The 24,633-nt window shown below is 56.6% G+C and overlaps 1 protein-coding gene across 4 annotated transcripts in view; it reads right to left on the bottom strand.

Annotated features, from left to right (window-relative positions):
* DPP6 (dipeptidyl peptidase like 6) overlaps positions 1–24,633 on the bottom strand; it is an 889,057-nt gene that overhangs the window by 10,707 nt on the left and 853,717 nt on the right. For all 4 annotated transcript variants that reach the window (XM_045792245.2, XM_087860659.1, XM_045792244.2 and 1 more), the window contains exons 18-21: positions 14,740–14,838; positions 10,300–10,369; positions 8,350–8,544; positions 580–634 (exon numbers count right to left, since the gene is read on the bottom strand). In XM_045792245.2, the coding sequence (XP_045648201.1) occupies positions 580–634; positions 8,350–8,544; positions 10,300–10,369; positions 14,740–14,838 (419 nt within the window). The remainder of the gene's footprint in view (positions 1–579; positions 635–8,349; positions 8,545–10,299; positions 10,370–14,739; positions 14,839–24,633) is intronic.

Genomic DNA, 24,633 nt, shown 5'->3' on the forward strand with positions numbered 1-24,633 from the left:
GGGATCAAGAGGCCACGGATCCAGGCTAAGAATGGGGGTGGGTGGTGGGGGGCCTGTGCCCGGGAGATACTAGCTGGCCCCACGGACCTGACTCGCAGGCCTGGGCCTCCGCCACACGAGCTAGAGCCTGTGGCCGTGGGCCGCCCTGGGGAACAGGAACTGCCTCCTCCCCCCTTCCGTGTCGGTGAAGCTGGTAAATTAACGTGGCCACTGCACACAGAGATCCACAGAAGTAAAGACCACTGCCCGCCCGTTTCCTGGGGTACCTACACGAGGCACCACGGCTTCCGTAAGAAAAGGACTTAGGAGCCTAATAAAGTGCTCATAGGATCTGGCTTCTCTTTCTTTCCGTCCACATAATGTAGAAAGAAACTTTGATAAGTGAGCTGGTCAAATGAGCCCCCCTCCTTGCTGGAATCACTCAGTGTCCAACCTCTTGCTTTTAACACAGTCATTGCTCTCACAGCACCAGACCAGAGACATCTGGAACAAATCTAACTGAGGCTGGGTGGTGGTGAAGGACAGTGCCCTCGGACGGAGGGGACAGGGGTGCTCAGACAAAGCTCGGCGTAGGCTCACCTTCCCAAACACGGCCACACGCGTCTTATCAACGTATTGCTCCTTCAGCATCATCCTGCAAGGCCAAAGAAGAGCGTGGAGTGAGCACACATCACGGCCGCACTGCGGCCCAGAGCCGTGCTCCCACCCACTTCGAGCATGAAAACCCCCACTTAAAGGAAATACCGGAATTCCAATGTCATCGTTTATAGCTTTTCTGTATTTAGTGCATGGGCAGTATGTCCACGTTGAAAGCCTCAAGGTGCCCTTGAAAGAATGCCCGGGTTTGTCAGACTTACTGACCAAGAGCCAGGAATGCAGAACAGCTGAGGCTGTTCGGGACACAAGGCTCTGCAGGGTCGTCCTCTGCTACAGTCTGTCCCTCACTTGGACCGTGTGACTCCCAACCACCCCCAGATTCTGGGAGCGTCCTCCAGGATCAGCCTGGAGAACAGACACTGGCCCTGTGCTAAGGGGCTTGGAGCCAGGTGCTGGTCTCCCGTGGTGTCCTGTCCCCAACTCCTGGCTGAGGGCCCCTGCCTCGTGCTTCCTGCCTCAGATGGGAGCAGCTCGATGTCCCCACTGCTGCTGCCCAGGTCCCGCCTTGCCCTTGCCAGCCTCTTACCACCCTCCCCAGGCATCCCTTGTTTCCCCACATAATGACAGGAATCTTTCTGGTTTCTGGACCCTAATTCGTCCTAATTCAGCAGCGGGAGTCCTGCCACCTGCTGGCAGATGACCGGATGCTTCCTGGGTCTCTGCGAGCTGCCTCCGAGCTGCTTCCTTCCGTGTGTACACCCCCACCCCCGCCAGAGCCTCTCCCTGCATAGCCCCGTTCCTCCTGTTTCTCTCTACTTCTTGGTGATTGTTCTCGTTTCTGTTTTCTGGGTTGTGCTGGCTGATGGGAGCCACCCCATCACTGACGACTGCCCTTCTCAGCCTGAACAGAGCATAAAACTCTGGGTAGCAAGCCCTCAGAGCCAACTCTTTAAGGACCACCCCCCCCGCCCTGTCCCAGGACACGGCCAGTCAGTCCTCCACAGTCAGAACAGCTCTTCTATGGCCAGTGTCCAAGATGAATGGACAAAAGTTCCTGGGGGGAGGGCCCAGCTTGGAGCAACACTGTCCCCAACTTTCCCGATGGAGGAAAGTTGTGAAAGAACATCCGAAGTTGGGCCTGGAGACCACCAGCCCCACAGAAGCAGGAAAGAGAAGAAAGTTGGAATTGACAGATTACGAGAATGTTTCAGCATTTGCACAGAAATACTAACAGGAGCGTGAGCAGGATTTGGGAACAAGTGGGAGATATTGTGAGTACGTCCAGAGAAGATTCTCAAGTGAAAGACAAAGCAACACTTCCAGAACTAAAAGCTGCAGACGAAGGTGGGGCATGACGTGGGCAACCTGCTCCGTAGTGAGCGGTATCTACGGTGGTCCTGCGTCCCCAAATACTGATCTAACGAGACATGATGGGGGGGTGCGGGACTGCTGAATCCTCACCTGCCGACACAGGACGTCACGAGATGGGAGCTCATGCAGTAATGATAACTGTGCGCAGGAACGCAGACGGTTGGGAGGGGTGGCCTCTGCTGAACAGGACTGGGGGGAGGGGCAGGAGTGGGGCAAGGGAATCTGCTGTTGATTTAAAAGTTGTTATGGGCTAAACTCTGAAATTATGGTCAAGTCCCAACCCCTAAAACCTCCGAGTGTGCCCTTATTTGGAAATGAGGTCCTCAGACGTAGGTAGTTAAGATGAGGTTAAAGTTCATGCCGTTAATCCAGTATGACTGGTGTCCTTAGAAGAAGAGAGACACAAGACCCAGGAAGAGCCCCATGTGAAGAAGGAAGATTACAGTCAACGTGTCTGTAAAGCCAAGGGACAACTGTTGCTGGCCACCACCAGTAGCTGGAAGAGGCGGGGAAGGAACGTCCCCGACAGATTTCGGAGGCACGGAGGCCCTGCCCACACCTCCACTTTGTTGTTCCAGCTCTAGGAAACTCAGCACTTAAATACATTTGCTTTTTAAAAACATTGTGCAGGTGTCATAGGATAACCTGGCCGACTTGGAATCCCATCTGCCACACTTGGGGTGTGGAGACGCGTGCACACGCACACATGTACACACACACACACACACACACACACACACACACGATGTCCTGGGCTGCAGACCTTTGTGGGCATGTCCACGTATCTGGAACGAGAGCAGACATTTCTCCAAGTTCCTTAACTTTCTCCTCGTGACCCAAATCCCTGAAATGCAGAAATGTATTTGGGAACATCTGCTGAAACGGTCTGGCTCAGCCAGCTATTTTCACAACCGGTCTACCTGGTCCCACGAGGATTCTGCTCCAGGGCCAGACATTTGCTGGGATCCACGTAGCAGTCTGTGGGGACCACGGAGCGTGGAGTGAGCCATGTGCACCACAAAGGGCTCCGTTCCAGCTTGTAAAATATCTTGGATTTCCAGTCTCAGCCCTCCTTCCAAGTCTGCAGGCAGCCTTGGGTCTTTGGCAACCCCTTCATCTAATTATCTAGTGACTCACTTCCTGATCTAAATGCCGGAAATCTTGGTAATGACCCTCATTTATAAAATACTCTGGAATCTTCCAAGGGTAGTTGTTTTTTCCAATGTCAAATATTTTTGTTATCTTGTACCTGTATCTTCACCAACGAACCAAGCAATTCCCATGTGATGATTTTTCTTCTGGTGAACAGTGGAACTTCAAGATCAAAGAGAGCCTGATTTCATATGCAGGGAGCACTTTTTATACTGGGGCGGCCCAAGGCCAGCAAGAGCAGAAGCAGAATCCACCAGGTGTCTTTCTTTACAGAGCATGTCCTGAGATGGGTTCCATGCTGATTTGCAGAGGCCCGGGAGCGACAGGGCTCCAGCCCTCAAGAAGGAGGGCTGAGGGAGGTGGGCCAACACGGTGACATGGCGGCAGCACTGATGACGTGTGGTGGTGGGGTGTACGCCCATTGAGTGGTATGGTCACTGCTAACGCGCTGCAGAGCAGCCGAGAGCTGGTCAGAGCGGGTGAGCCAGAGGTCAAGGGAACACCTCACAGGTGGCAGCACAGGGTCCTTCCTGGGTGAGCAGGGATGTCTGTGGGGCTGCGTGGAACCTCAGGCAGGGGAACAGGGTTTGCACGTTGTGTGCCCTCCCTTCTCCCTTAAGACAACATGCCCTGAGGGGGGCTGATGACCCTCAGTGGGCATATCCTCTGACCCTCCATGGTGTCCATGCCACCCCAGTGATGCTCCCAGTCACTGAGTGCAGCAGGGGCCCTACAGCTAGGTCTTGGCTGCCTGGCATGGGGTCCTTCACTGGCTTTCTTGGCAACGGGCTCCCCATCACCCTGGCGAGGACTCTCAGAGCCTCGCTGCCAATGGGAGACCCCCTTCCCACCTGGTCCTCCATCCCCGCCCTTCCACGATGTCAGACTCCACTGCAGCCTGGTGGCTGCCCCAGGTGCCCTCCTGCCTGGCACCCTTCACAGACACCCCCTGCCGAAAGCTCCTGCTAAGTCCACCCAGGCACCCTTCTTGGGGACCCAAGGTGACACAGGTGCCACGGCACCCTCAGAGCAGGGGAGGCTCACAGTCAGAGGCTTGATTTGGCAAGAAAGAGGAGCCAACGAGGGTGGGGGGAGAAACATGGCCAGTGCTTTTGTTCTGCTCTGTGCCATGGTGGGGGGCACACCACTGTAAGGGGTATGAGCTCTGTATAGCTCACCCCTCAGCCAGCCCCAGCTCCACAGTCATCCACTTACCCAGTTTGGAGGCCTCTGCCCCTGAAATGCCTCCCAGGCGTCCTCCACCTCCCCCAGACTGCTGCCAGCCCCGATGCTCCCACTCCCGGAGGCCGTGCTCCTGCCCAGTTGGTCGGGACTGTGCCCCTCTTCTGGCGGGTTCAGCTTGGACCCTCTCTGGACTGCAGCTTCCCCACTGATGGCCTGGGGCATTCGTCCCACCTGCTGGAGGTTTCTGGCCGTCACAAGGCCACACCCACGTTGCCCCCAGGGCCAGGACCATTTTCCTCCATCTCCCCACCCTCTTCCTTCTTGGTCCTCCTGTGGGCTGCCTCCTCCTGCTTCCCCTCCACTCACTGTCCATAGGGCTCCCCTGCACTCAGGGTCTCCGAGGATGAGCAGTATAAACAGTGGCAGAGGCTCCCATGTCCCCTGGCTTCTGGTGGGTTCGGCCAGTGGGAGGGAGGAGCGGTCAGGGCACTGGTCCTGGCTCCCTCCTTGCACAGCTCCTGTCAGGTGCTCCCTCCCCCTGGCCCAGGTTCTCTCCTGGGTCTGTAGTGGCTCCTGCTCCTGTGTGGCTAGCCCTAGGACACCACACCATTCCCTGGGTCTTCCTCACCCTGCCCATGCCTCTGCAAACGTGCACTTTCATTCGTCTCTCCTCAAACTACTCAGTTTGAGAGCCAGGACGCTGACCCATAAAACTTGCTACACTGCTACCAGAATTACAGTTCTGAAAAATAAAGTTCACCCTGCCACCTCCTTGCTGAAAAATCTCTTGCAGAACTCGGTTACTTATAGGGCAAGTAGCAACTCCTTAGGATGCTGTGGGGGGTGTCTCACAATCTAGCCCTGTCCTACCTCCGCATGCACTGCCCCTCCACTGCCCACCCTACCTCCCCCCATGCACCTGTCCCCTCCACCACCCACCCTACCTTTCTACGCATCTTGCCCTCTCCATGGCCCACTCACACTGTGGTCCTCTGCTGCTCAGTGTGCCCTGAACAGTGGTGCCTTTGCATGACCTTGAGCCTTCGCTCACGGTATTTTCTCTGCTTGGAATGTGCATCTACTGTTTGCTGCCTGACAGATCCCTATTTATCCTTGGAGGTCTTGCCCAAGGGCCACCTCCTCCCAGAAGCCCTTCCAGCAGGGTTGTTTGCTTCTGTAGCTTGTGGTCCAAGTGCATGTAGCTCCGCCCTGTGCCCAAACCGCCGGTTCCAACGGCTGTCCTCTTCCCTTACACAGGGGCTGGGCCGGGCGCAGATCTGCTCCGTCAGCTGCAAAGTCAGCTGCTGACCCAGTGCCTCCAGGACAAAGGCACGAGGTGGAAGAAGGTGGGAGAATCAGAAGGGGGCTGAGGAAGCTCTGGGGCATTAGCACGGTGGGCCAGCCTCATGGTTTCTTACACTTCTGATAAGACAGGGCTATTTCTTCCTGAGATGAAAATACAGACCCAGACCCTACATAAAGCCTGCTAGAGTTCTCTGCAGCTTGAAACATGTGGGCCCCAGCTTCCCGCACGTCTTCAGACGGCTGTAAGGTTTTCAAAGACTTCTGTGTTCTCGTGTTTGTAAGCCCCAGGTGATGAACAGTTGACACTATTTACTGTCCTTCCGGAGCAGGTTCTGCCTTGTTTTTTGAACAGATGGCCGGATCAATTCCTTATTTTTAGAAAACACCATGAGTGTGAAACAGCCTTTTGCTCTCTTGTTCCGGTGCTCGGAGGGGAGCGGCTAGACACAGCCAAGCGCCTGCAGGGGCGTGGGCCGCGGGCCGCGGGTGTGCCTGAAGGACACTGCGTCCTTCCACCCTGGGCCTCTGGGGTGAGACGCTCTGTGCCCCATGCTCCAGGCTCCATGGGGGCAGTCAGACCGGGGTGGGCGGAGACGGGCACGGAGGGAGGAAGGCTTTGCTGTCATCTTGCAGAGCAAGCCCCCACAGAGCCACTGACGGAAGGCCCACTCCCATGTCCAAGTACAGACGGGACACCTGCCCTTTTCCCAAGAAGACTTCCTTAGCGGACACCACTGGCTGCTGACCTAGCCCCCATCCGCCCCCTTCCGCACAGAGCCCTAGGGCACTATTGTCCACCTCCCTTCCCCTGCCCCCGGGTACAGGGGGGACCTCCTAGGTCTCAGGGTGATAGCCCACACCTCTCTGGCCAGTCATGGGTTCTGGGTTCTGCACTGGTCAGGGGCATATGAGGCGAGGTTTGGTGGGTGCTTCTGCGGAGGCTCCTCCCTTCCTTTCTGAAAGTTTCTGGAAGTGGCTCCCTCCTCAACCTACCAGAGGTGAATGAAGCAGCATGGACTGAGGTGCTCCTGGCAGCCCTCCTGTGAGCATGAGGAGATCAGCTCGGGATGAGCCATTAAGGCCGGCGGAGCAGAGCGATGGAGACAGCCTGGGTTTTGGGTGGCATTGCTGGGTCTCTGGATCAATGAACCCCAAGGCCTCCCCTAGCTCTGGACTTCCAGAGCCAATATAGCTCCTTCCTTTAAAAGCGTGTTTGGCTTTGTCTGCCTGTGTGTTAACTTCCAGGCAAAAGCATCCTAACAGGTCGCCCTCTCAGACATCTGTCCTCAGAAGCTTCCCGTCCTGTATTCTCTGTCTGTGACTCTTACAGGGCCCTGGGCCCGTCACCTCGTCTCTCCTCAACCAGGTCACAGTGCCCTGGAGCAGGGAGGGCCATTCCGTCACTCGCTCACCACGTCATCCACTTAAAATGACTTAACTGAGCACCTACAGGTGCCACCAATGTTCTCAAAAACGACAGAGAAACGTCCCAAGTCAGGAAGGGAAACACTTCAAACCTGCGGAGCACACAGCCACGGTAACAGGAGGGATGGGACACCACGCTTGCTTGCAGCCCTTCCGGCAACAAGCACGTGTTATCTGCACGCCGAGTCCCACCTTCTCCATGCGCGGGGCCCATCCCGCAAAGAGGACTGTCATCACCAGAGCCCCGTTTCATGCGTTTCCCAAGCCCGTCCTGTCATTCCCAGGACGTGAGCCTGCTGACCCGGCGGGCAGGCGGCTGCTCCGCAGCGTCTCTCAGCGGCTAAGGCGTGCTCGCGCTGCTGACCGTGAGAGCTCTCGGCCCGCGGCGCGGCGCGCCAAGGCCAGCTCTGAAGTCTTCTTTCCAGGGCGACAGTAAAACGCCAATAATTCCGAGCATCTGTCCCTTGGTGCTCAGCCTCTCTCGGGGCTCTGTCGGTCTCCGACTCAGAGACGAGGATGTGAACAATGAGACGAAAACGGGCGCCTCTTCGGGGCTGAGCAGGGTTTTCTGACCGAGCCCCTGGATGTGGCAGGGATCCCTTCCTCAGAAACGTGGCGCCCCATCACACAGCTCTGTCCCCACTCCTGTCCCCCCCATGTCCTGTCTTCCCTCCCTCCCTCGTGACGAATGGCAAAGATGTGCATGTGTGTGTGCTGGCGAAGACTCTGTGTGTGTGTGCGTGCATGTGTGTGTGTGCTGGCGAAGACTGTGTGTGTGCGTGTGCCTGTGTGCTGGCGAAGACTGTGAGTGTGTGTGCGTGCGTCTGTGCGCTGGCGAAGACTGTGAGTGTGTGTGCGCGTGTCTGTGTGCTGGCGAAGACTGTGAGTGTGTGTGCGTGCGTCTGTGTGCTGGCGAAGACTGTGTGTGTGCGTGTGCCTGTGTGCTGGCGAAGACTGTGAGTGTGTGTGCACGTGTGTGGATGCTAGCCCAGGTCTGTGACCACAGCACCGGGGAGCCAAGCAGGTCCGACTCACGGGCTCGGCACCTTGTTTTCAAAACTACACAGACAAGCTACCTGGCTCTGAGAAAACTAGTGTAAGCGTCTTCAGTAGAATGTTACTAGAAGCTTCCATTGAAGCCCGCTTCGGAACTGCCCACAGAGTTTTGTCAGCGTGAGCAGATCGCAGGTGACACGCGTGCACTGACAAGAAACACAGCCGGCAGGGAGTGCGCGCCCAGCGGCCCCGGGAGGGAGCATCACCTCCCGTCGCCTCCCCGCCTCTCCCTCCCGAGCTCGCGGCCAGGGTCCTCACCGCACAGCCTCCATCTGGTCCTTCTCCTCCAGGGAGCCCAGCCTCCGGCCCACTTCATGCAGGAGCTTGGTTCCTTGGAAGCCACTGCCGCGGCCGTCGCACTTCACCACCACGGCTCCGTGGCTGCTCACCAGCACCGTCTCCCAGGTCACCTCGAACTTCTCGGCCACGCTCTGGCTCCCCGGGGTGCCGTCCCTGGAAAAGAGCCCGTGGCCTCGGCGTGCTGTGTGCGGCCGGCCTCACAGACGCCAGCTCCGGGGACGTGTGTGTCCCCTGGCCCCCAACCGGGGACGCGGGGCTGCCGGATGAGCCCCGTCCGCGGCGCCCCATTTACCCCGTGGAAACCGGCCGGCGTGCAGACCGGCCCTCCGCGTCGGAAACGTGCGCACCACGCGCTTGCCAGCTCGTGATGGCTGGAAGCCTTCTTCCCCCGGTGGGGCGGGGATGGGCAGGCGAGGCCGGCCTCTCTCCCAGCCGCAGCCACAGGTGGCCGGTCCCGCCCGAGAGCCGCCGGCTGAGGATGGGCTGGCTGGTCCTTGCTCCAAGGGGGGGACGGCTACCGCCACCACCGCCATCGTGGCTTTCTGCCAGGGACCGAGGGCGTGCGGGCCAGGGGTGTGTGTGTGTGTGTGTGTGTGTATGTGAGATGGGTGTGAGGCGTGTCTGTGTGAGAGGTATGTGTGAGAGAAGTGTGTATGCAGGGATGTATGATGTATGTGTAAACTGTGTGTGTGTGAGGGTTATGAGAGGTGTATGTGTAGGTGTGGGGGGTGTGTGGGGGGTGTGAGGGGCGCACGCATATGTGTGTGCGTGAGTGTGTGAGGGGTGTGTGTGGGGTGTGTGTGAGGCACGTGTGTGGCTGTCGGCAAAGGGCTAAGCCTGTCCAGATAGTGAGGAAAGTGGGTTAATGGCAAGATGGAGTCAGATACTGGGATGGAGGCAGGGGCATCTCTGTAGCGAAGCCTTTCCACTGCTGGGGCACTAAGTCCCCAGCCAGGAGCCGGGCGCCCGGAGCAGGGTTCATCAGGTCATGTGACATTTACTCAGGTGGCTGGTTTCACTGGTGTCCCTAAGACAACCCGGGCACAGGCCGCTGCTCTGTCCGGACCTCTTTCAAGTAAACGCGAGGGGTGGCTGCCCGAGAGGCGACACAGAGCTCTGCTTTCCTCACGCGCCATGGCCGTGCAAGAACGCACGGAGGGAAGAGAACACGTGGTAAATCGCCCGGGCGGCGTCTGCCTGTAAGAACACTCCCTGTGCCCAGTGCGCCCACGTTAGCCCTCTCCCAACCTCCGGCGGTGAGTGAGCATCTGAAGCACCCCCGTGAGAGCGTGCGCCCCCAGGCAGGACCGGCCCCTTCCAGGGGATTAGAGCCTCTGAAAGCAGTTCTCGGGAGCTGAACCCGAGGGCCTGTTAATTAACATAAGAAATGTCTGAGATAAGCCATTGATGGCCAAGGAAGTGCGTTCCCGCAGTTTCACAGCGGGAACCGCTCAGGCTCCGGCAGGCCTGGGGTAAGCTGCGGAAGCCGGCTGGGCGATCCTCCCGCCCCGGCCAGGCCTGCCTCCGCCTTTCGAGGGACCTGCGCCCCGGAGGGCCTCAGCACCCGGTGCCATGAGAGGCCTTCAGACGTCCCAGACCAGCTTTCCTGTCCGTTTCCGAGCCCGTTCACCAGCCCCGGCAGCGCCGCGCGCCCAGTAAGACCGGCTTCGGGTCCTGAAGTACAAGTGGAGCGGGGGAGAGGCGCAGAGCCCCTGCTTCCTGGGGCGGCCGCTCACGGATTGTTACGAGCAGAGCCTGCCATCTGCTGGCAGCCTAACCTGTCTTCAGTTTTAGTTTGCAACCTCATTTCTCACGCTTGTCTTTCTCTTGAGCTCAGTTTTTGTTTCCCATGGTGTCACCGAGTCCCCAGGCAAGCACCCCGAGAAGTAAAGAGGAGCCAATACTCACACCACCAGGAGCAAGGGGTAGTGGGCAGTGTCGGTGAAGGTTGCTGGCTTGAGGATCTGAACGGGCAAGTCTAGGCAGAAGCAGAACACACGGCAGCACATTAGGGGGCGACATGGACCAGGAAGGAAGGGGCACTGGCCAAGGAGTCCCAGCGGTCCGGAATGCTCCTGGAGGCAGGGAGGACAGCCTGGAGGGGGCTCGGAGGGTCCCCCCACACCCCCGGGGCTGGCCCCGATTTTTGTCTTAGTGAGTCTGGCCTGCTGAGTGACCTTAGGCAAATCACCCAACCATCTTGAGGCTGAGTTTGTCCCTCTGAAGCTTAAATTCAATCTTGTCAACAGAGTGTGTTGAAAACCAGACAGGACTGGAAGGCCATAAACACTTGTTAACATTGTTAACAGCCGAATTCCAGGCCGGGAGAAATGAAATCCCAAGGGTGGCAGGTGTCTTTGCTGCAACATGGCAGTTAAGTGGGAACAGACATCGTGGAGCCACGGGGATGGGGACAGGATGAGAGCAGGGCGTGGGCGGCAGCCCAGAGCGAGAGGCTGAGAGCTGGGACCCTCCGTGCAGAGCCACTCTGCCGGCCGTGCGGTGTGCGGGTTGGTGCCTGCCATCTGGCTGCCCGCAGAGCCAGGGCTTCGAGAGGGCGGGAGGGGAGGGGGCTGCGCACAAGCTCCTTCAGATCCTGTCCTGGGCAGCACTGGACCTGGTGTGGGAGGGAGGGGGCGCCCATACCAGTTCCTTCTGTCCCCTCCCTCCAAACCAGCCTTCCTGCCCAAGTTAGAAATTGTTTATTGATGTTAACTACAAACCAGATTAGCAATTAAATTGGATAATCAGTAGCTTTTTTAGCACAATTACTACGGATACATCCCAGGCTGGGGTGGGTGGCTCAGCAGCCAGCTCTGACCAGGCTCTCATTACTGATTCTGGTTGAATGTTAATGGCTTGCAAATTGGATCAATGGCCCAGGGACTGGCAGAAAGGCAGGCGTCGGACTTTATCATTGCAATATCCATAAAACATGATCTGGGCTGCTCTCTGCCGCTGATAAGCCCACGGGCAGACCTCAGCTACGAATGGCTGCATACAGGGCAGGGAGCCCTTCCTGAAGCCCGATTGCTTCCCAAAGGAAAGCCTGAGCCTCCGGGGGCATTAAATGAAAAAAACAAAACGTAACAAGACAGGTTGGTAGGAACACATCTTGCAGATTTTTTTGTGGCCCCAAAACGGTGACATTCAGCTGCCCGTTCCCTCACACACCTGCTTTCCTAGCACCTGCAGTCCCACCCACCTACCAAGGAACCCTCACATGGGAAGGACACCTCATGCAGCAAGGGTGGGAGAATTGAGTATTTGTTTCTAAAGGTCTTTGTTGGCATTTTTGGAGGAGGGAATGGGGTTAGGATTTGGGAAACTAGTGTGACAGTGTGAGGACTGGTTTCAAGGAGGAGGGCACTGGGCCCAGGAGATGACAAAGAATCTTGTAAAGGAATATGATCTGGCCTCATAGGCTGAGGTAGGAAGCAACAGACGTGGGAAAATGTGAGGGGGTGTACCGGAAAACGTGCTGCCGGGGACGGGGGTGGGGCAGGAAGGTGAAGTCTGACCACAGGGCTGCCAGGCTGGCAGCACAGCCTGTGACCTGTGCAAGGGCCCTATGCTGGGTTGTCGTAATGAGCCGTGAATGAAGAGCCCCACGTTTTCATGTTGCACTGGGCCCTGCAAATTTCAGAGCCTGTCTTGAGGTCTGTGGATAGATCTGAGAGGTAGAGGGGGTTGGAACAAATGTGTGGAAATTGCTTGCCTGCTTATCCAGCCGTCCTGCCGTCCTTCTATCCTTCCCTCCTCCTTTCTCTCCCTCCCTCTCTCTATACATCGTCCATCCACTATCAATTTAAAATTGTCTTGTTTTCTTGCCTTTTGGTTCTTCCTTACAAAAGAAAATGGCAAAAATAAGTACGCAGTTCATTTAAGGATTCTCATGAATTTAAGTCCGTTCTGAGTAACCGGATCCGGGGTCTGTGTGGAGAACTTCCCCTGCCCAGCATGCTGTCCGTGTGGGCTGGCCAGATTTTCCTCTGACCTAGTTCTCTGGGGTAGGCGGTGTCACCGAGGGGCTCTCTATGTGGGAGCAGCCCCGAACTGCCCAGAGTGGCTCTCCTCACGGAGCAGCAGGGACGGGGGTGGGATTTTAGACAAACAAGCGAGACTCAGCTGAATCTGTCAGGAGCTGGCCTCACCCCTGGTGCACATGCCTGTGCTTCTCGCTGGAGTCTCACCGTGTCTCTCATCGCTATCCACTCTGGAGTGTCCGCATAGTCTGCCTGGACTTGTGACCTTTCTGCCCCTTGTCTTCAGCTCTACATTTCCTCTGAGCCCTGATGGCCAGCATCTGTGGACGCCCTGGTTTCTCTGTGTCTGTTTCTAATTTACTGCTTTTCTCCCTCTTGTGAATCAGTGTGCCTGCTGGGCCTGCGGCTCCCCGGACGCCCAAGGCTGCCCGTGGTTCCCGGGCTGAGTGCATCTGGTGGAGATCCAGGAGAAACTCAGCTGGCAGGGAGATGGTGGGAATGACCCTCGGAGGCAGGAAGAGACCCCCTCGGCCCTAACCACATTTCTTGGCCAGGACAAATCGTCACAGCCCCCATTTGTGTTTTCCTGTTTGTTTCTTCTCCCGCCCCTAGGCCCTTCCTTATTCACCTCCATCATCGTCTTCCTCATTAGAGGGATTACCTTTGGGGTATTTTAAAAGAGAAAGCCTCTGGACCCAGGGGCAGGGGGCAGGGATTTGGCGCACGCCGTATTTCTTGACTTTCAGACGTGAATACGTCACCCTACCTGCATCTCTAGCAATGTGTAGACAAGTTCTAACAGACTGTGACTCCATAGGGCCCAATAACAGGACCAGGGTGTTTTGGCAAGTGGCCTATGCATGGACCGAAAATGCTTCCAGGTGAGGGGTCCCTCTGGGTCCACTGACACGCTGGGACTCTCCACCAGGCTGAGTCCAGATCAGCCTTCTGACTGCCCCCCAGTGAGCAGTGGTTTGTGCTGCTCCCTGCGCTGGACCACACTCTTTCCTCCTGCACAGCAACGTAAAGCCCACTCCAAGGACCCTGTCCTAGTCCCACCTTCCTGGGAACCCTCATGTGACCCCAGCCCACGCATGCTCTGTTTTGAACCCCTGGACCATTTTCTTTCTGCTCTGAAGGGTGCAGCTCTGCCATCTATGCTGTTCGGCTCAGTCTGCTTCTGTTTCATGGGGGTGAGCCTTGCTTCCTGGCCTTGGGAGGTCACAGGCGGTTAGGTCGCTGTGTCTTCTTACAGGGGGATGCTTAGTAATGCCCCTGGGCCAGTGAGGAGCCACTGGCCCTCTGTAAGGGAACAGGTAGACACAGAGCTTCCAGGGAGGGTCTAGGGTGGCAAACACGGACAGGGGTGCAACCACCCCAACCCTCCACCACCCTGCAGTTCAGACATCACTCAATGATCTCAACATTCTCCCATCGACCCCTGGTGACCTTCTACTCCTCTTCAACCAAGAGCTCCAGCAGTTACGGTCAATCCGCTGGAGTCAGCCCGAGACAGGAAACCTATCTGCCAACCTCAGAGGTGATGGGTGGATGGACCTGAAGGAAGGTTGGAACCTGCACTGTTCAAGAGAAGGGTAGGGAAGTCTGGCAGGAGACAGAGCTCAAGGGGAAAGACAACAAGACGTGTCTGGGGCAATTTGAGCGTGGGGTTTTCACAGGTAAACATCTAGTGGGCAGTGAGGACGCCAGGCAGGCTCGGTTGACTGGGGGGCCACTGCACAGAGGGAGACTGAGGCTGTGAGGTCTCTGGTTCCCTCCTAAAGACAGGAGTCCACTTCCAGCCAGTGCTCCGGGCATCCAGCGCAGCATCGGTGCTCATAAAAGCTCACTGGACGAGTGAACGGACAGCTCAAGACAAGGAGGGGCACAAGAAAAGGCCGAGTGCTGGGTGTGTCTCAGGTTGTGACAGCACGCCAGTCCTTCAGCGTGTTATCTCTCCAGGGGCAAGGGTGCCTCCTCGGCCCAGGATCAGCACCTGGAGCTTAGATGATGAAGCAGGAAAATATCAGAGGAAACAGAGGAGAAGTTTCTGGAGGGAGGATGTTTCCTCTGGATGGTGTCATGACACGCTCCCCGCAAAGGAGAGCATTCAGTCTGGGACCTTGTTTAAATGTCAGCCTCTTGAGGAGAGGAAGCTATGCTCTACTGTTTTTTGGTCTGTTGCCAGGGGAGTATCTTGGTTCTGAGGACAGTAGGCTCAGTGCAGGTTGCTTTCTCCTGTGAGCCCCGCCCGAATTGCCCCCTCGCAGGCCGGGATGCATTTCCAGCCCTGAGGCCGGGGACTGGGGTGCGGGGGAGCCTCGGTGCACAGCTGTCCACTGGGGACCATGCAAGCACTTACTGTAATCGTCAACCTCGATCTTCCTGTATTCTACTTTAGGCATCTGTCGGTCCTGTACGGCCTTCTGTACATGCTCGTTTGTTTCTAGATCAAAAATTTCTAAGAGAGAAAGAAAAACGACACATTCAGACTCGGCGATCACTTACTGAAGCCGTGGGCTTTCATGTGCGTCAGACCGCTAATTCCTACGTCAGCCCCGGAGGTGATGATTATTATTTCTTTTGCACAGACCAGGAAACTGAGACAAGGTGGAAGGCCCCATCTCACGTCAGGAGTTCGGGCAGATGGGGATTCTTTCCACCGTATTAGCTAACTCTTCTACCGCCCACAGGGTTTCATTCCCCATGGCATTTCTCACTTGTATAGGTCTGGGTATTTCTTTTAAAGATTGTATTTATTTATTTGAGAGAGACAGAGAGCACGCACAAGCAGGGGGAGCAGCAGAGGGGGAGGGAGAAGCAGGCTCCCTGCGGGACTCGATCCCAGGACCCTGAGATCATGACCTGAGCCGAAGGCAGACACTTAACCAACTGAGCTACCCAGATGCCCTGCTCTGGGTTTGTTTTATCCCCAAACTGCTGGTTTCAGAAAGCAACATCACATATCTGTTAGGACAGATGATTTTCCAAATATAGTGGCCACAATAACCAAGGATGGAAAGGAGAGTAGTGGCTGGAGTATGCTCTTCATTAAAATTTTACAGGAAAAGTGGATTCGGATCTTTTACCCTACTCATAATGTGATCTGGCTTAGGACACCTCTATTCAGATGATCATACTAGCTGGCCCTAAAGCCATGTGAGCCACAGGGTACAGTGCAGTGGGACTGGCCCTTTCCCTCCGAATTAGAGAGGCGGGTCGGTCCTGCGCCAGCTCCTCACTTGCACGTGCGCCCAGTGGGTGCTTCCCCGGGTGCACTGTGCGCCCAGTGGGTGTCTCCCGGGTGCACGGATGCCCTTCATCAGCCCACTTCACTGATTTCCTACTGAAAAGGCCCTTCCTCCTCCTTCACCATCTGCTCTATAATAAAAAACACCCGACTTCCTTCTTCCTTTCTCACTCTGAGCCTACATGTGGGGACACCTTGTGGCCCATTAGGAAAGGAAATTTTGTCTTCAAGGAGATCTACCTTTGGCTCCTCAAATAACTTTGAAACATTCATGAATATTTTACCGACTAAACTCACCCCACAAGCAGCGCAACAAGGAACCGTGAACCATCCCCCTAAGAACTCCCTTTAAGAACAACAGACGCCCTAAGTGACTCCACGACGGCACCTGGAGGCCAAATATGGCCCAGAACCAGGGGTCTCCGGCGCTGAGTGGTTTTATCTGTGAAGGGCACGCGGCCGCCAGTGGTGCTCAGGGATCCGAGGGACTGTCTATGAGCAGGGCCGGCAAACCCACAGCGGCCGGTGGACCCGGGCAGTTCCAGGACTGTGATGAGCAAACAGACAAATCCAAAAATGTGTTACAAGTTGCTAGACACGTAGCTTTGATGAAAAGGTGAGGGGGAAAATGGTTGACGCTCATTTTCAAATAGGGAGAGTTAAAAACAAAAAGACCTTAAGTTGGACCAACACCACAGAAGATTCTGAACACCACATGGCAGGCAAGAAATGGTGTCCTTTGTACATGGTGGGACGGGACACGGCGTCTGCAAGGGATGTACACGGAAGGCCAGGTGGACGACCTCAACTCTGAGACTCGGAGATGTGGCCGAGAGATGGCCCACTCCCCCTCGTGGGCACGCACACAAGTTGGGGAAGGGACGCTGCCCCAGGGTGGTGGGAGTGCCCCACGGCCTGCCCCACACCCCAGCCTGGACTCCTCAGAGAGCCCACACAGCACTTTTTTGCTGAGTCTAAATGCCTTTATCCCAGGGCCCCTGGGTGGCTCAGTCGGTTAAGCGTCCGACTCTTGATTTCAGCTCAGGTCATGATCTCAGGGTTGTGAGATCGACCCCCACCCAGCTCCGCACAGGGTGTGAAGTCTGCTTAAGATTCTCTCTCTCTTCCTGCCCCTCCTTCCCCGCTGTGCTCTTTCTCTCTCTAAAATAATACATAAATACATCTTAGAAAAAAAATAAGTGCCCTTAGCCCTTTAACAGCATTGCAGGCATGCACAGCCAATGGAGAGAAGTTGGTTTTTGAGACAGAAACTTTCTTATTTGTGTTCTCGTCACAATGATAGGGTGGGGAGTCTAGAAGGCAGCTCTGCAGAATAAGGAGAAAAATAGCATTTTTCCAATTCTTTTCTGCCACAGGACCTTGGCACTCACTGTTCCCCATGACTGGCTGGCCTTCTCCATTGGGCCAAACATCACCGCCACAAACAGAAGCCCACCTTGGGTACCTCTCTTAACACCAACTGTGAGAATTGTGGTCATCTGCCTTTCTTTCCCTGACCTCCAGCTCCCAAGGCATCAGTGTTCTGTCCCATCCCAGAGCCAAACCGCATGAGTTTCCAGTCACCCGAGTACATGTGCAAATCCAATCCATACTCCAGAAATGACGCATCTACACTGGAGCTGAGACTGGGTTTCCACCCCAGTCTTTCTCCCAGTTCCCACATGGCCCCTTTTCCATGGCCCTCAGATGGTCTCCACTGGACAGGAAGCTGGGAGGGACTGCGGGTCCTCCTGGGTGCTTCGGAAGCCTGCGGGCTCTCAGGGGTTCCCAGTGTCTCAGGCCTCTCGAGTGGTAAGAGTTGATGCGATCAGAGTCTCTCAACCACTGCCCCTTGCATAAAACCACCCACAACAGAGCCAAAGCACACTTCCGTTACACTGATTGGAAAGCTGACAGTACCTGAAGGACTCATGACCATTGCAAGTTAATACTGACTCAGTGCCCAGACCAGCACGCCCTGATGCTGCCCTGCGCTCACTGCGGGAGTCAGCGCTCAGATCTTCTGGAGTCGTCTGGAAGCCTTGACCCTTGGAGAGCCACCACCCTTCCCTCCCTGTGTGCCCACACAATGAGCCCAGGTGGAGACCGGTAAGGGACTAGGGGGTGTGCAAATGTGGGTCAAGCTGGACAAGGGGAACTAGCAGGCACTAATGGGAACGAAGGGGGCCCACTGCTACCAAGGGGCGGCACCATGCTCTTGGGGTGCAGGTGACGGCCTCCCCTGGGGACGTCTGCTGGTGACCACCAGCTTTCAAAATGACGAGAACCAACAGAGCCTGTCACAGGTTATTACGATATGCTCCTCTCTCTGCGCATGTGCGTTTGGACTCGGTATTTCTGACATCACTCAGCCATCTCCAACGCTGATCCTGAAGGAGAAATTTCACACGTAGGCTGCAGGGTGTTTTGCTGCCCACCGAGTTCAGCTTGCCTGGCGTTATCAAGAACACACGCTCGCCCCGGGAACAGCCCTTCCGCTCCTGGACCCTGGAGCTCCGGCTTCGGGTGGGAGCATACAATATTCTGATGGAGCGCAGACCCTACAGACTGCGTTTGAATAGCTCGCCTCTGTACTGAAATCCCACCCTTCACAGAGGCACGAAGCAACAGACTATTAAATTTAGTTAAATATTAGATTTCTCATTTAATGATTGCCCACACAACTGGTTTTATCAGCAGAGAGCTGGCTGGCCCACAGGGGAGTTGAGTTAAGCCATTTTATTTGTTCCCATAATTGCATTCAAAGAAGGCAGGAGCTCAGCAGAGGAAATAAGAGAAGACTGGCATGTTCCCGAAGGACTCTTCTTTTGACTTCACGGCCACGGGGACCTCCAGTCTGGAGCATACAAATGGCCACTCCTTAATTAAATGTGAGCCCCCTCTAATATTTGGTGGAATTAGCTATTATCAGATCTGGACACAGTGAGACTGCAGGAGCAAATGCCGGCTCACGGGGGCTGCCTCCCCGGCTGTGTCCCAGCGGTCAGATGTGGCGGGGCCCATGGCTGCCCCCACACCCTGCTGGTTCACAGCATTGGCGGAATCCCCACTTGGCTGGATTTGGGGAAATGTGACTAGAATCGAACAGAAGCCAATGGGCAACTGCCCTAAAGAGGACAAGAGCAGCCGGCTGCCCTGCTTACGTTTCCGCGGGAAGCAGAGGCGCAAGAGTGCGTGCGCCCAGAGATCACGCCCCGTTGTGGTGGTCTCCTCGCCCCGCCTGCGTGTCCGTGCCTCTCACAGCCCAGGCCTCTCCTGGCACGCTCCTCATTGCTTCCTCCTGTGCACCTGTCCCCGAGGCGTGGGACCCCATCTACTGTTCCCCGGGGCTGTGCAGCTCAGACCAGGGCAGGCTGATGCCGGCGTGGACGCTGGACTCCCTGTCTCACCTGCAGATCTCCTTTCTCTGAACGCCGAACGTCTAGTTGTTGGAGTCAGTGCCACGCAGCCAGGTAGTAATTGTTCTTGTTGCTGGATCTATTTTTGTCTTTGGCAGGATTTTAAGAAACTTGAAGGCAGAGTCCCTATAAGTGAATGGACCTTTGGCCCCTCATGGCCACTGCCTTCTTGCCAGGCAGGTTTAATCAGGGGGCCATGTGTCTACTGGGCTGATATGGCTCCTGCCCCACAACTGACTACACTGCCATTAGTTCGGGTGCAGCGGTAGGTGGGCGGTGGCGAGCTTCGAGGGAGAGAGGAAGGATGCCGGGGCAGGTACCCGGACGCCTGGAAGGTGCCCGGCACGTTGCTCTCTCTGGGAGCCACATGGTCTACCAGGATCCACCTGCAAACTCGATCCCTCCATCCCTCCACAAATGCTGCCTGGGTGTGGAGCCCTGGTGGTCCAGAAGACTTTCCAGATACACGGACAACTGAGGGTTTGATGGAATGGGTCACTCCATGCTTGGGGACATCTCCTGGACTCTCTGACAACCATCTCCCCTCCGACCCACATGCACGGCTGATAGAAGAGGCGGGGGATCTGTGGGCGGTTACTCAGGAGGAAGACTGGGAGCTTGGGGGGCAGCTCCGGGCAGTGAGGACCCTGTGCACAAAGGCCCGGGTGCCAGCAGCTCACGTCTCAAAAAAGAATTGCCTTCGTGTCAACGGCAGTGAGCTGGTTTTGCATCTTTATAAAAGCCCATGTGAGGACGAGGAGAATCCTGTCCTCGAGTGTTGGTGAGACAGTGGGCCCGGGCAGCCGGGGAGCTTGGGGGACACAGGTGCGTAGTCAGGAATACGCTGTGGGGTGCTGCCAGCGAACACGCACTACCCCTGCCTCCACCAGCCCACGCATCCCCCTCCCCCGCCGGCCTGGGAGCTGACGGTCAGGGCGCCGCAGCTGCCGCTGGGACGGCAGCATGGTTGAGCTGTCCTCCCTCTCGTCCTTACGTTAAAACCAGCCACGTATCAACTGTGGTCTTGTTGGTTTTTCTGTCTCAGCACCTAAGTTGTTTGAATACCCAGGCACCAAATGAGGATACTTTGGTCCCAGCCATAATTACGTTCTTAAGGAAACAGCTTTTAAATAATTCAGAGTCACATCTGCGAACACCCCACAGGCTCTGCTTGTAGATAAGATTTTCTAAAGGGAAAGGAGTCCAATATTCCCAGGGTGGCTCTGGGGTCAGGGGGGAGGAGGAGAAAGGACAAAGAATTCTGCAACAGTAATTTCACATTTCAGAGCAGGGCTGGGGTGGGTGTGTCGATCGGCTGTGACCTTGCAGGGGCCTCCCTCCAGTGGATGGGCAGCAGTCCCATAGCCCCTGGGCTTGGAGCCGTCAAAGAGCACAGCCGCATGCTAGCTGGTGGTCCAGGCTTCCCACAGGGTGCCCCAAAGCCACCTTCCCAAGAGTCGGCAGACCCTCCCGTCACTGCTGCATGTGCGTGGCCCCCACGTCCCCGTCTCTGTCCACACAGCCAGTCAGCACAGCCTTCCTGATGCCCGAGGTGGCTCTGTCACTCTGCTCGCCCTGTGCAAACCAGCACGAGGTTCACACACCGGTAGGGACTCGGTGCTGAGTCAGACTACACCGGGGTTGATTTTGTGAACTGTGATCAGAGAGTCTGCGGTTGTCAGCATGTTACTTAGATGATGACAACATCACAACGGTCTCCAGCTCCTGCGTCCTGGGGTCTGGAAGAGAGGCCCCCATGGTCAGGACTATGTACCTGGAGTCAGTGAGCCAAGGCTCTGGGCCTGGACGAGGCAATGCCATCTGGTACGTTGCTGTACTGAGGCACGCACCAGATTCTGGATGTGAGGCCACTGGGTGGGCTGGCCACGGTGTTAAGTGGCTGTTACCTCATATTCAAAGTGATGGATGCCCAGCCCGGTGACAATGATGGGGTGGTGAATGGCCAGCACCAGCGGGTGAAATGTAAGGGCTCAGTCCTTTCAGACCACAGAAGAAGCATCTTCTCTTCCTCTGAGCAGGGAAGGGGCATGGCATTCACCCCGTGCTGGCTGGGGGGCTGGGTGTGTGGGGTGAGAGGGTATCCGGGCCAAGCGTTGGGGGCATGGCCGTCCACCTCCCGGCTGTCTCAGGGCAGGCACAGGGTGGAGAACACTGGTTCTGCAGAAGCCCCTTGGGCCGTGTTGACAGCAAGGCCAATGGATGGTGGACCAGAGACAAAGGCCAGGCTGGAAACAGGACCCGTCTAGCTGTGTGTGTGTGTGTGTGTGTGTGTGTGTGTGGCCTTGGTTTTCTTAACTGGAGAATGGGGGTGACAGCAGACTGTGTCAGGTGACGATGAAGTGGGCCCACAGCAAGTGACTCATAAACGCTGGCCTGCTCACTGTGGACATCATGGTTACTCTCTGGGCCCCTGACCAGTTCAAATGTCTGAGGGATATCCACGGTGCAGCGTCAAGCAGGAGGAGCGCGCACGGCGCAGGGCTCTGCAGCATGGCGGGTGCAGGACCGCAGGCAGGGTCTGTGTGCACAGACGAGAGGGGCCTGCTCGCCCTCTGCATTTGTGCTGCTCCTGGAAGCCAAGAGCGCGCTCACGCGGGAGGCGCCCGAGCAGGAAGGCGGTCTGCAAGGTGCTTTGGTGCCTCGCGTGTGTGGGCCTGCAGCTCTGACACCTGCCGGCTCTGGGCTGGGGCCCCAGGCCCCCAACAGACTCCTCAACGGAGAGGGACCCGCCCCATGTGACAGACAGACAAAACGCCGAGGGCACGTTGTTCTGTGCGGACGACGCAGCTACGGATGAGATGGGGCGTGAAGCTCGGTCAGAGGACGTGTCAAAAATTAAATATGCAGGAAGGAGCCCACAACGTGCCTCCCGCCAACAAAACCAGAGGCTGGAACTCCAGGTGTGGGGTCTGCTGGGCACGGGGTCTGCCGTGCGCCCTGACCTGTAGCTTCCAGTTCTCAGTTTCCAGACACACTCTCCTTCTTCCTGCAACAGGGACTGGCAGCACCCAGTGGCCTGTCTCCCTCCTTCCGGGGCCTCTCTTGCATCTGGGTGGGACCCCGTGAAGGAATTCCGGCTGCAAAATGAAGCCTACTACTGCTAGGCCTCGATACAACAAATCCCACAACATCTTCTTTACTTTCTTCCCACCCACATGGCCAGAAGAAGGATTGATAGTGACGGCCATGGTCCAGAAGCAACTTGCAACCCCAGCTTCCTCCCAGGAGAGCGACAAGGATCACACAACCTAGACTTTGTGGGAGCAAATTACAAACCCTCGTTTTGCTGTGTTGTGTGTCGAATTGTGTCCCCCAAAGATGCCGATGTCCTCACCCCCAGTACCTGTGAAGGTGACCGTATTTGGAATTAGGGTCTTTGCAGAAAAAACAAGTTGAGTTGAGGCCATGAGGGGCCCTAATCCAATATGACTGGTGTCCTTGTAAGAAGGGGAGATTTGGGCCCAGGGACGCACATGGGGAGGCAGTGTGAAGAGGGACGGTGACTCTTGTACCAGCCAAGGAACGTTAGAAGTAGCCATAGCCACCAGAAGCTAGGGGACAGCCTCCCCGTCACAGCCTCCAAACACAGTCACCCTGCCGACACCACGATCTTGAACCTGCAGTCTGCGGAGCTGCGATGGAATACACTTCTGGGGAGTGCTGCCCTGGGGGGGGGGCACTCAGACTCTGGTGGTGGCTGCCCCCATGGCTGTCACCACTCGGCAATGGATCCTTGATTTTACCCGAGGGGCATGGAGCCGGGATGGAAGCTCCTTCCCGGCATTCTGTGCAGCCAGCGGGACGCGGGGTGAAGCTGGGACCGGTAAGAGGAACGCGGTGAGTCAGAGGATGGGTCTCCGTCTCTGGCCCCAAAGCCACTCGAGGGTGGAAGTGACAAGACGACACGTGTGTGGGCAGGTGGGGGCGCACACAGACAGCAGTGGGGGCCGTCGCACTGTTGGACCACCCCATGACCCTGCCAGATCCTAACGACACGCGAGATTCTCATACGTGAAAAGGAGCCGTTGTGCAGGCCTGACATCCTGACCCACAGGGATGAACACGCAGGGCGGCCCGCGGGCACCATGTGGGGGGGAGTGGGCAGCTGGGAGGCTCTCCGTCTCCCCTCCGACTGCCGTATCTGAACGTAAACCAGACCCCGACCGCGCCTCTTCTCCTCTTGTGTGGTGGACAACACCAGTAGCTCAACCTCAGAGTCATTCTGTGTCTAGCTTGGGCGCTTGCGTCCATGTTCTGGAAAACTCTGAGCTACAGTGACGACTAGAGACACAGCAACGGGCAGGTCGGCATGAAATCCCCCCCGAGTGTGAATCAGGCTGCAGGAAAGCCGAGTCCAAACGTGACACCCTGCACAGGCAGAGATGCTCTCCGGGTCCCCGTTAATCAGCACTTTGCCGAGAGAATGCACAGCGGTGTCACTTGCACAGGGAGAAGACCCAAACGCCCACAAGCAGAGCCAACGGCGGGCCGTGGGCAGATGCCCCCATTTCCTCTGGGAATCAGCTGTGACGGTGGCCCTTGAGCCCCAAACACGGAAATGCCTCTCTAAACGCCTCTCTTTGTAGGGGCTCCCCAACAGAACATGGGCAACGACTACGACCAGGGGGCCGGCTGGGAGGGGCAGTTCGTGCAGCCGACGCCCAGTCCGTGACAAGAAGGGGGTCGTTTGGTTTCCCAGCAGAATGAGGAAGACCTCCCGGACTGAGAGCTGTCTGCTGCCCCCGTGCTGGAGGCCCGATGGCGGATCCTCACCTGACCTCTCTCAGCGCGGTGTACCCGCCCGTACATCGCCCGACTCTAAGCAGAATACACCGCACGTTCATCTAAGACGTGGACCTGCCTCATTTCCATTCGCACATGAGCCCGAGGAAACGCGGGGACTCGGACTCAGCGCACGTGCTCGCACTCCTGGCCCCCAGCAGCCGCGGAGGTGTGACCACGGCCTGACCTGAGTGCGGCTACCAGGCAAAGGCCTCCTCCGACAGGCACTGCGTCACCCCTGACGTGGACAGGTTCCTAGCGGCGTCCTCCAAAGAAGCAAGTCAGAGTGCTGACGTGAATGGCTTTCTTAAGAAGAGCCATACCTAGTTTTCTTAAAAAACCTAGAAATAGCTTTGTGTTTTTACTAGTCTATAGATTAAAAAATAAAAAGGCTTTTTATTTGGAAATAATTATAAATTCACAGGAAGTTTCCAAAATAGGGCCTCACGTCCCATGCACCCCACACCCAGCTTCTCCCCACAGTGATGGCCTGTGCGACACAGCACAGTGTCTGGCGAGGACACGGACACGGAGCCGTGCTGCTGACCACACACCCCGTTCAGTGAGCATCAGACCACAGGCTTTGAAGGGGGAAAACTTCATGAAATACCAAGAAATTATCTCTACTCTTGTTTGTTTGTTTCAGGGGTAGAATTCAGATTTGCCAGTTGCGTATAACACCCAGTGCTCATCACATCACGTGCCCTCCTTTGTGCCCGTCACCTGGCTACCCCACCGCCCCCCCTCCAGTGACCCTCAGTTTGTCCCCAGAGTGAAGAGTCGC

The sequence above is a fragment of the Ursus americanus genome, chromosome 3, assembly GCF_024610735.1.
Source record: "Ursus americanus isolate L20-20 chromosome 3, mUrsAme1.1.p, whole genome shotgun sequence".
NCBI lineage: Eukaryota > Metazoa > Chordata > Mammalia > Carnivora > Ursidae > Ursus > Ursus americanus.